The sequence below is a fragment of the Perca fluviatilis genome, chromosome 2 (assembly GCF_010015445.1).
Source record: "Perca fluviatilis chromosome 2, GENO_Pfluv_1.0, whole genome shotgun sequence".
NCBI lineage: Eukaryota > Metazoa > Chordata > Actinopteri > Perciformes > Percidae > Perca > Perca fluviatilis.
The window spans coordinates 8901741-8914240 of record NC_053113.1 but is presented as its reverse complement, the minus strand read 5'-3'; the positions used below and the strand labels follow the sequence as shown (position 1 = coordinate 8914240).

The window sequence follows — 12500 nt, the reverse complement described above, 5'->3', positions numbered from 1 at the left end:
AGGTCATGGTTCCTCATTAACTCCCTGAGACATTTACAGTAAAGCCAACACACTTTCTACTCTGTTATACCTACTACTACTGCCACTTTTTTTTATAGCTTTTATTTTGAACATGTAAATACAATACGACATCCAAAGAAAATAGTAATGTAAAAAAAGAACAGTTAAAAAAATAAAACTCCATAATTTCTTGTACTTAAAGACCTATTTACACATTCAAAAAGGAGTAGGAAGAAGTAAAACTTATGTACTCCTACCCCTTTATACCCTTTCTTTCCTATTAAATATGTTATACTTATAATATAATAATAATAATAGTGTTATAATAAGTCAACAGAGATAAAAAAAATTGGAATTAATGGAAATTCATATATTTACCTATAAACAATAATTATACACATACTACACATTGTTCAATGTAAGCCCAGATTATTAACTAATTGCACTGTATTTATCTGTACCTCTGGAATATAGTTTCTTTGAACATCTTTTTAAATTGGAATATGTTTGGACATTGCTTTAATTCATTACTTAGTGTGTTCCACAATTTAGTGCCACTGACAGACAGAAACTTTTCCTTGTAGTGCGAAAACTGGGAGTCTTAAAATTTGACTTTCCCCTCAAGTCATAGCCCCCCTCTCTTTCAGAAAATATTTTCTGTATGTTGCCAGGCAATAAATTGTTTCTCGCTTTGAACATAATTACACCTTTCTGAAATTCAACTAGGTCAAGTAATTTTAATGCTTTAGAATGTAAAAATAGTGAATTGGTGTGTTCCAAATATCCAGTGTTGTGAATTATTCTTATTGCTCTTTTTTGAAGTATAATTAAGTTTACCTTTTATAATTCACTTCTACTACTACTGCTACTATTACACTTTGTGGTGTCCATCTGTTTGATTTATTTTTACCATTTCTAAATGCACACTGAGTCACCATGTTGACTGATCCTTAGATTACAATCCAATGCTTCAATACCAACATACTAGGCTACTACTACTGCTACTGCTACTACTACTGCTACTACTAGACTACTGCTACTGCTACAGCTACTATTACTACTACTGCTACTACTACTGCTAGCTACTAGCCTTCTACTACTGCTACTACTAGACTACTGCTACAGCTACTATTACTACTACTACTACTACTACTGCTACTACTACTACTACTGCTAGCTACTAGCCTTCTACTACTACTACTACTACTACTACTACTACTACTACTACTACTACTACTGGGTGTCCCGACTGGAGTGAGCCTCTCTGTGTACTTTTCGGCGCAGTACTACTAACCGGAGCTAAGTAAAATGCCACGGCTGCTGAGAACTGTGTAATGTGATCATTGAGAGTGAAGGGTAGTTTTATTTCTAACATTATTTTATTAACCGACATTTACATGGATAGTCTGGGGTTATAATGGGTTAGCCTCAGGTGTACTGGGGAGAGGGTAAGGCTGGTTTTAGTGGACATGAGGTCCGTCCAGCTTCCTCCTTTTAAATAAAGTTCCTTCAGTTTGAATAAAGTTCCTCTAGTTTTAAAGGTCCCATGGCATGAACATGTCACTTTATGAGGTTTGTTTTAACATTAATATGCGTTCCCCCAGTCTGCCTATGGTCCCCCAGTCTGCCTATGGTCCCCCAGTGGCTAGAAATGGTGATAGGTGTAAACCGAGCCCTGGGTGTCCTGCTCTGCCTTTGAGAAAATGAAAGCTCAGATGGGCCAATCAGGAATCTTCTCCTTATGAGGTCATAATAGTATTAGGGGACCACTAAGGTCTATATAAAAGAGACTTCAGATACAGTATTAGGGGACCACTAAGGTCTATATAAAAGAGACTTCAGATACAGTATTAGGGGACCACTAAGGTCTATATAAAAGAGACTTCAGATACAGTATTAGGGGACCACTAAGGTCTATATAAAAGAGACTTCAGATACAGTATTAGGGGACCACTAAGGTCTATATAAAAGCATCCAAAGAGCCCCATGTCATGGGACCTTTTTAAATAAAGTTCCTGCAGTTTGAATAGAGTTGTGTATAAGTAAACAACAAAGATATCAAGTTACTGAAGCTGACTTCCTGAAAACCAGGAGGAAATAAGTTTTAACAGGAATGATTTACCGTCCTGCTTCCTGCTGTTTAAATAAAGTTGTGTCTAGGTATATTTGATAATAAAGTTGTGTGTGTTTCCATAGTAACATGCAGGTTTGACCCTGGGCTGACCCTCAGACAGACCTTACATCAGCCTTAATGTTTTAGTGGTTAACAGCTGTTGTTGTTCTGATGATAATATCCTGCAGCAGTTGAGACAGAACTGGTTTTAACTGGTTTTAGAGGTTAGTCTGTGTTATGACATCACCGCCACCTGTACAGGTAGAGGGAGTCAGCTGATCAGTCTCTGGTCAGACCGGTTCCTCTGGTCTCTGGAGCACAGGACACACAGAAACTCAGACTGTTAAAACACAGAGAGACACACACACACACACACACACACACACACCGACAGAGAGACACACACACACACACACCGACAGAGAGAGACACACACACAGAAACTCAGACTCTGTCAACACACACACACACACACACACACACACACACACAGAACTTTATACTATATGTTTATCAGTGTAATCCGGTTTGGAGCTTTTATTGTGAAAGTCAGTGGAGACAGGAATTCATGTTTAAATGTCTAACTGAAGGTAAACATTACAGCTGCAGCTATAAAGATTACCTCTCAGGTGGTTAATGAATTAATGGATGGATGGATGAAGGGATGAATGGATGATTGTTCTATCCCTAAAATGTAGATCAGAGTTCCCCAAGATGACGTCATCACATGTCTTGTTATATCCCAAACTCGGAGATCGTCTGTTTCCTGTTCCTGAGGAGCAGAGTGTGTGTGTGTGTGTGACGTGTCAGTGGCATGAGTTGTGTTTATGTGTTGCATTGGGACAGATGGTGATGGTGAAGTTGGATTTCCTTCCCACTGCTCGTGTATGAGGTCAGATGGCTGTTTTTGGGGAGTGCCTGGCTATCCTAGCTGACAGACTCTATCAGTGATGGTAACCTTGGTAGGAAGCTGTACTAAGACGTGATGCTGAGAGCCATGGCAGACTCTATCAGTGATGGTAGACTCTGGGTAGACTGGCCTGTCCCACTTCAGATCCTTTAGTCCAGGGGTATTCAACTAAATTTTAAAAAGGTCCAGTTAGAGAAAATGTTTTGAAGCAAAGGTCCGGAAGATCATAATGTCTGACAATTTAATGTTATATATATTTAAGTAGCCTAGTAGTTGTATCAACATCTGAATGTAATCAATAACTGACCGTCAAATCAAATTAATTCAGTACAATTCAAAAACAATATTTATTGTCACGTAACATAGAACTGAACATATATGTATGACTGTATATATGTATGTTGTTCTCTTATTAACTAAATAAAACTAGGGCTGCATTTCAAAATACAGGGCTTAAAGTGAAAAAAAATCCTGAGCCTGAAACTTTTTGGAAGGGGTAAAGTCCTTACATTACACATCACAATCAGAACTTTGCATTGTTTAGCTTTTCATAAACTCTTGGACAAAGCAATTATGTTTAAATAACTCAGGCATGAAAACGGGTCAGGGGTGAAAAAGGTGAGAAGGATTTTACCCCTCTAGGGGGGTCCGGGGGCATGCTCCTCCGGAAGAAAATTTTAAATATTACATATGTTAAAACATCAATCTGATGCATTTTGAGATGAATTTTTTGCCAACCAACAGTGTAATATTTCAATATGCACTCATTAAAGTTAATTTGACTGGCAAAACAGTTAAAGTCCTTCTGACATTACACAATAATAAAAGTCATAATTTATAAAACTAAAAAGTTTTGGATACATTTTTACTTCTTCCAACCATATGTTAAATTAAGAGTCAATGTGGATTTACATATTGTAATAATATCATAATCCTACAATGAATCATTGTGAAAACTAAACGTTACTACTTTGGCCAGGTCATCATCAAAAAAGTGAATTAGTACATTCATGATTTTGTCCATGTTGATATTAGCTGCTTTATTTAAATTTATTAAAAACGTGGCATTGTTTATCTTTTCATATTGCTAGACGTCTAAACTCTGGGACAAGGCCGTTATGTTTAAATACCTGCCATGCTGATTCCAAACAGACAGCTTTGTCGAGGCAGTTTGGGCTTCAGATAGCTACAGTATCACGGTCGGTCAGTAAAGGAACAGTCTTATTGGTAGCCGCTGTTGCCGGTAACGTACTTGTATGACAGAGTGCACGGACCGAAGCTTTGTGACTAGCATCTAACGACTAGCATCTAACGACTAGCATCTAACGACTAGCATCTAACGACTAGCATCTAACGACTAGCATCTAACGACTAGCCAGCCCTGTCTTACCGCTGCTGCCGTCCGGTATCCTTCAACATGCGCTGCAGAAGCACCCGGCTCCCTCAGTTTGAGGCACCAAGTGCTAATAACAGCTTCCCGTCTCCATCCTTTTCCTCTCGTCCTCTATTCATGCCCAGCGCCATTTGTTTTTAACTCCTTTCTCAACTAAAGCTGCCTGTATCTACATGCTCCAGGTTTGATAAACTTTGCATCCATTTTTTTTAGCCGCGTTACCACAGAGACCACACCGCACTCTCGCTTTTCGGCAAAGACCCGCCCTACTTTGCATTTGATTGGCTAGAACTCGTTTCATTGGTAGGTGGAAGTTCGATGATTAAATCCAGAAAATATTCATATGCCAGAAATCCGGCACCAGGCCTGATTACTTTCAACTCTGCGTTAGTTAGAGCTGCGTTCCTCTTATATTGGTAGGTGAAATCAATTGACTCTTTGAGTTAGGCCAGCTGATACCAATTTTAGCCGATCCCGATTTCATTTTTTCCATCCACTTTACAGCACACACAAATATTTATTTTCTGTCTTTTCTTTAATAGAACATTTTGCACAGAACATAAAACATTTTTTGAACCGATAATGGATCACTATAAAATAGAACTAAATTACTCCTGGTGTGGGAAATTCACACACATCTAAAGTACAATGTTAGAACCATTTCCTTCTTTTTACATCTAATATCCAACTTAATATAATAAATATAGTCTTGCAGTATAAAGATATTTCTCAAAACACACACGCAGGCCTGTTTGAACGTCAACAGTAACGTTACCTGAAAACATAAACATCACACAGATGATTTAACGTCACCACTCATTTTACACACAGTTTAGCAACAAAACTAAACGCTGGGTGAAGATTACTACGGTTTTAATGTTGGTTTGGAGCGGTAGACTATGCATCCCCACTAACCTGGAAAGCGTTTTAAACACTAACGTTAATACAGCGTGTCTACAGCTTCTCTAGCAGCCGGACGTCAGAGGCAGAGGGACAGTCACCGCAGCGTTCGCTAACGTTAGCTTCTTGTCTCATCTGGGGTCTGATAAACAGTCAACTCATCAAAGTCAGGGTGCCCGACGCTATTTTCCGATAAACTGTAACTGTCATATTTCACGGGACCCGCGGTTTTCATGTTCCACTTATTCAGCCTCAGAGGGGAGAGAGAGAGCGGCTGAGATCAGAGCAGACGGCTCTGACGACATTTCATAAAAAGCTGACTCGTCTCTCTCCCTTTCTCCGTCTCACTCGTCTGTTTTCACTCCCTTTGTTTTCTACATGTATCGCTATCTTTTTAATCCAACTTTCTTTTCCTGTGTAACTTGCCTCTAACTCTCATCTGTCTGCGCCATTGACATATATATAATGGACCAATAGACCCCGTTGCTCTGGACGGAGACCAGTGAAGGCTATTAGAAGCACTTTTCCGGTGATGGCCAGCTTTACTGAGCAGCCTCCAACTGAGAGAGACAACGTAGATGTGACGTGAGCAACGTGTCTGAAAGTGTGAAGTCTTCTGGTAGCTGTGCCGAGAGAAATCTCAATCATTCCCAATCTTACAGAGACGGAGAGCGTAGGTATATGTAAGGAGATAACATAGGCACAGGCTAATTACTGATCACTGCTAGTTAACATTAGTCATTAAACCTAAACAGCTAATGTAAGTCGAAACTGCCTGCGAGCTTCTCCTGTACTATACGGTAATTCCTCTACTGTGTGACAGTAAGTCTCGTGGTTATGACCCAATCGTTAGCCTATTTTATAAAAGCGTCTGCTACGGAGCCATAACGTGAGATACAAGGTAATGGAGCCTTTTATACGTTGTTGTGTTTCTTTAGAAATAAACAACGGACAAATAGAGTCTTTAAACGCTTCGGATGTAAAGTTATTCTCAGTCAAGTGACGTAAAAAAAAAATGGCGGTCAGCGGAATGCTAACAGGAGGTGATGGCCAGTTAGCAACAAAATGGCGCCATGATGGCTCGAGTTCTGAAGCGAAGCTTACCCCCTTGGTCTGCGCTCTGTAGAGTCCCAATGTTTACCGCCCGGAATGCGAAGACTTCATTGGCTGAGTGGTATCACGTGGGATGGCTTAACTCACATGCAATTGGTCTGTGCGTTTCCTCATCCACTAAACCCCTACCGTAAAGAATACAAAAGCTGCGCATATTAAAATAGAAGCGCCCGTCAGGTTTTAATTCATAATCTTTTGCTTTGGTCCGGGTCCGGATGGGACGGCTTCTAGTAGGGCTGCACAATTAATCGAATTTTAATCACAATCACGATTTTGGCTTCCCACGATCAAATTTGTGTGATCGAGCGATATTTAAAATGCGTCATTCCCTTCATAGAACAGTTTTTGCAAAGCCAATCTAGCGCTCCATAAACCACTGTCTGATCACATGTCTCCATGAGCCAATCAGAGCTGTTCCCTGCCTGCACCGCGCAGCTTAGTTTCTAGATGTAGACAGTTACCGAGGACGGAGTAACGGGAGGAAAACTCCACAACAGGTAGCAGTCGGTCACCATAAGCCGGTCACGATGTTTACCAGTAAACGCAACCTTTTGTCCCGGCTGTGTTGTTTTTCAGAGAACAGCAGTGACCAGCGCTAGTTTGTGTCTTTTAGCTCATAGCTTTAGCAGCAGACTGTTGGACGTCCCGCTGTTGGAATCCTACAGTAAAATACAGACACACTACACGGTTTAGCAGTCAGCATTTTAGTCGTGTTTAATCCAGTTACTACTGTGGCTAACGGTAGGCTAACGTTACCTGCTGTGTAATGTGTTATTAGTGTTTACTGTGGCTAACGGTAGGCTAACGTTACCTGCTGTGTAACGTGTTATTAGTGTTTACTGTGGCTAACGCTAGGCTAACGTTACCTGCTGTGTAACGTGTTATTAGTGTTTACTGTGGCTAACGGTAGGCTAACGTTACCTGCTGTGTAACGTGTTATTAGTGTTTACTGTGGCTAACGGTAGGCTAACGTTACCTGCTGTGTAACGTGTTATTAGTGTTTACTGTGGCTAACGCTAGGCTAACGTTACCTGCTGTGTAACGTGTTATTAGTGTTTACTGTAGCTAACGGTAGGCTAACGCTACCTGCTGTATAACGTGTTATTAGTGTTTACTGTAGCTAACGGTAGGCTAACGTTACCTGCTGTGTAACGTGTTATTAGTGTTTACTAGCGTGACATTCAGCGATGTTTATGTTGCCTCTAACGTGGGTTTTGGAGCATCAGAGCAAGCGCCGAACATGTAAGTCGTCGGTGTAATGAGCCACAGAAATCGCCGTAGCTATTTCCGTCCGGTAGATACCAGGCACCACATGCGCCCGTTACCGTGAACAGAAAATTGCGTTGCCTGTATCTTTCACGGCAAACATGCATGTGTGTGAAAGCGGTCGCACAACAGCTGAAATGGCTCCTTCACAGTATCCTTCAATAAAGGAGGAATGTAGCACAATATGGATGTAAAAGCAGTTATAATTATATAATAAAATTTTGTTTTGGCTAAAATCAACAAATAATCGTGATAATTAATCGTGATCTCAATATTGATCAAAATAATCGTGATTATCATTTTGGCCATAATCGTGCAGCCCTAGCTTCTAGGTCCGGATCCGGACCGCGGTCCCCCAGTTAGTGACCTATGCTTTAGTCCTTCTGAGGAGACCCACGGGCTGTGGGCCTTGTTGTATATTGTGTCAACATGCAGGGAGAAGGTGTGATGGTGGTCAGTCACAGGGACTGTGTGTGTGTGTGTGTGTGTGTGTGTGTGTGTGTGTGTGTGTGTGTGTGTGTGTGTGTGTGTGTGTGTGTGTGTGTGTGTGTGTGTGTGTGTGTGTGTGTGTGTGTGTGTGTGTGTGTGTGTGTGTGTGTGTGTGTGTGTGTGTGTTACCAGTTACTCCGCTGCAGCTAGCCTCACACTCCTCCCTGTGTGTGTGTGTTCGTTCCATGGCTCGATTCAAACGGGATCAAAAAATAATTTGCTTCATATTTTTTCCGAGTTAAGGTCCCGTGAGGTCCACCGGAAGGGGGGCGGGGCTTCAGCTCTCTTTAGTGGATGAGCAGTATCGAGCAGGCAGCCCCTATGGCAACACAGCTCCTTGGTCTTGGTGTTGTTAAGCTCCAGTGAGCTCCTCTTGAACCAGAGGACCACTGGGTTGACCTACTGCTTGTGAGTGGTCATCAGTGAGGTTGGCCACCAAGACCATGCCATCCTTAAATAGAGTCTGTTGCTGCTGCAGGTGATCTCATTCAGATGGAGACTAGGACCAGTGACCACACAGAGCCCCGAGGCTACCACACAGAGCCCCGAGGCTACCACACAGAGCCCCGAGGCTACCACACAGAGCCCCGAGGCTACCACACACAGAGCCCCGAGGCTACCACACACATCCCTGAGGCCCTCCGGTGGTTAAAATACTGTTGGTGGACTTAATAAACCCATTTACCCTCACATGCTGTGGTCTGCCCTTTTAAAAACTCCTTAATCTAGAGGCAAGGCAAGGCAGCTTTATTTATATAGCACATTTCAGCAACAGGGCAATTCAAAGTGCTTTACATAAAACATGAAAGAGCAGTTAGAAAACAATTAAAAACAATTTAAAAGACAAGAATACATTTAACAGGGCAGTATAAGAATTTAAAGGACTGAGCGATAAAATACGCGAATAAAGAACAGTTAAAACAGTTAAACATATAAAAGCAGATAAAATAGGTTAATTGAAAAAAGGACCAATATAACATCTCAAGCAGTTTGGTCCATATCTCTGGTTCATCTCACCAACAATGGGTCCAGATGCTTCACATGGAGGATACATTCCCCATAGTTACAGAAGCTTTAGTCAGTTTCAATGCGGTCGTCACCACAAGGCTCTTTCTTTTCTTTCTAGTTCTTTTCTTCGGCAAATCTTGCAAAACCCAGAACGGTCTTCAGACCGTCTCTAATAGTCAGGAAACGTGCAAGTTTGGTAGACTAGAGGGTCAGAGTCTGTATCTAGGCAGTAGTAATATCATTATGGTCTGTCTGTATCTAGGCAGTACTAATATCACATTATGGTCTGTCTGTATCTAGGCAGTACTAATATCACATGATGGTCTGTCTGTATCTAGGCAGTAATATCATTATGGTCTGTCTGTATCTAGGCAGTACTAATATCACATGATGGTCTGTCTGTATCTAGGCAGTAGTAATATCATTATGATCTGTATCTAGGCAGTAGTAATATCATTATGGTCTGTATCTAGGCAGTAGTAATATCACATGATGGTCTGTCTGTGGTGATGTGGTGATGTCACAGCTGTTGAACCCCCCCCCCAGCAGAAACACGGGCTGACCAGGTGCCCTGAACACAGCGTTGCTGTAAATACGCTCTGATGTGAGTTGGTTGTCAGGGCCTGGTACATACACAAGGACAACTGTTATTGGTTGGAGTTCACGGAGTAGATCGGGGGGGGTCAGACTCAGTTCTGCTGGGGGGGGGGCACACTGGGAGAAGAGCCAGACATGGAGAGTTTACTGACCTGCTCTTGGTACTGCATGTCACTTATTTTTAACATTTTGTAGCTTTTTGTCCTCACTTCTGTTGTTTTTGTTCAGACTTTTTTGTGGCTTTCTCAGACGTTTCTCACCTTTTTAGTAAATTTGTTGCTATTTCTGACATTGTTGTTGACATGAAGCCCTCCAGAAGAGTTCCTCAGACGTCAGAGAATTTAGCAAAACAACAACAACCTGTTTCTCAGCCTGAAGAGGAAACTCTCTCTCTTCTTCTGGGGAGTCTCTAATCTGTCATATGTCTGCTCTGACTGTAATGTCAGGTAATTACAGTTTAAACCCTGTCCTGTGTTTATGGAGCTCAGCTAGGAGAGCCAGAATGTATCGTGAACCCAAACTGATATACGGGCCGGATCTAAACCTGCCAGGGGCCGGATTTGGCCCGCGGGCCTCGAGTTTGACACCTGTGAGGTAGACCGTGGGGATGAAACGACATCACCATGATGTCATCGTGGCGAGAGCAGTGATGACATCACCATGATGTCATCGTGGTGAGAGCAGTGCCTCTCACCAACAGTGTAGTCTGTTGGCCCCCTGTCATTAACTGTGTGTGTGTGTGTGTGTGTGTGTGTGTGTGTGTGTGTGTGTGTGTGTGTGTGTGTGTGTGTGTGTGTGTGTGTGTGTGTGTGTGTGTGTGTGTGTGTGTGTGTGTGTGTGTGTGTGTGTGTTGTGTGTGTGTGTCTCTCTGATGTGTGTGTGTGTCTCTCTCTGGTGTGTGTTTGTCTCTTCCAGTCCGTTGCCGGCTGCCGATGAAGGTGGGCTCGTGCCGTGCAGCCTTCCCCAGGTTCTACTACGATGTGACCAATCAGAGCTGTCGAGGCTTCACCTACGGAGGCTGTGACGCCAACGAAAACCACTTTGAGTCCAGGGAGGAGTGTGAGGCTAGCTGCAGCGGAGTCACAGGTAACACACACACACAGGTCACACACACACACACACAGGTAACCAGTGTAACCAACCCGTTACAGTAATTTATTCCTTTCTGCTGTAACGCAGTAATATAACCAGTAATATAACCAGTAATATAACCAGTAATGTAACCAGTAATGTAACCAGTAATGTAAAGCAGTAATGTAACCAGTAATGTAAAGCAGTAATGTAACCAGTAATGTAACCAGTAATGTAACCAGTAATGTAACCAGTAATGTAAAGCAGTAATGTAACCAGTAATGTAACCAGTAATGTAACCAGTAATGTAACGCAGTAATGTAACCAGTAATGTAACCAGTAATGTAACCAGTAATGTAACCAGTAATGTAACCAGTAATGTGACGCAGTAATGTAACCAGTAATGTAACCAGTAATATAACCAGTAATGTAACCAGTAATGTAACCAGTAATGTAACCAGTAATGTAACGCAGTAATGTAACGCAGTAATGTAACCAGTAATGTAACCAGTAATGTAACCAGTAATATAACCAGTAATGTAACCAGTAATGTAACCAGTAGTGTACGCACGTAGTGTAACGCAGTAGTGTAACCAGTAATGTAACGCAGTAATGTACGCACGTAGTGTACGCTGTAGTGTAACCAGTAGTGTAACCAGTAGTGTAACGCAGTAGTGTAACGCAGTAGTGTATAACGGTAATATAACCAGTAATATAACCAGTAATGTAACCAGTAATGTAACCAGTAATGTAACGCAGTAGTGTAACCAGTAATGTAACGCAGTAGTGTAACGCAGTAGTGTAACGCAGTAGTGTAACGCAGTAATGTAACCAGTAATGTAACCAGTAATGTAACGCAGTAGTGTAACGCAGTAATATAACCAGTAATGTAACAGTAATATAACCAGTAATGTAACCAGTAATGTAACCAGTAATGTAACGCAGTAGTGTAACACGAGTATGTAGCGAATGTAACCAGTAATGTAACCAGTAATGTAACCAGTAATGTAACCAGTGTGTAACGCAGTAATTATAACGCAGTAATGTATCGCGGTAATGTAACCAGTAATGTAACGCGGTAGTGTAGCGTGTAACGCAGTAGTGTAACCAGTAATGTAACCAGTAATGTAACGCAGTAGTGTAACGCAGTAATATAACCAGTAATATAACCAGTAATGTAACAGTAATATAACCAGTAATGTAACCAGTAATGTAACCAGTAATGTAACGCAGTAATATAACCAGTAATGTAACCAGTAATGTAACGCAGTAGTGTAACGCAGTAATATAACCAGTAATGTAACCAGTAATGTAACGCAGTAGTGTAACGCAGTAGTGTAACGCAGTAATATAACCAGTAATGTAACAGTAATATAACCAGTAATGTAACCAGTAATGTAACCAGTAATGTAACGCAGTAATATAACCAGTAATGTAACCAGTAATGTAACCAGTAGTGTAACAGTAATATAACCAGTAATATAACCAGTAATGTAACAGTAATGTAACCAGTAATGTAACCAGTAATGTAACCAGTAATGTAACCAGTAGTGTAACCAGTAGTGTAACGCAGTAGTGTAACCAGTAATGTAACGCAGTAATGTAACCAGTAATGTAACCAGTAATGTGACGCAGTAATA

General features: G+C 41.4%; 1 protein-coding gene across 1 annotated transcript in view; it reads left to right on the top strand.

Annotated features, from left to right (window-relative positions):
• Nucleotides 1–12500, top strand: part of spint2 (serine peptidase inhibitor, Kunitz type, 2) — a 34502-nt gene that overhangs the window by 737 nt on the left and 21265 nt on the right. The window contains exon 2 of the mRNA XM_039777012.1: nucleotides 10705–10875. Coding sequence (XP_039632946.1) covers nucleotides 10705–10875 — 171 coding nt within the window. The remainder of the gene's footprint in view (nucleotides 1–10704; nucleotides 10876–12500) is intronic.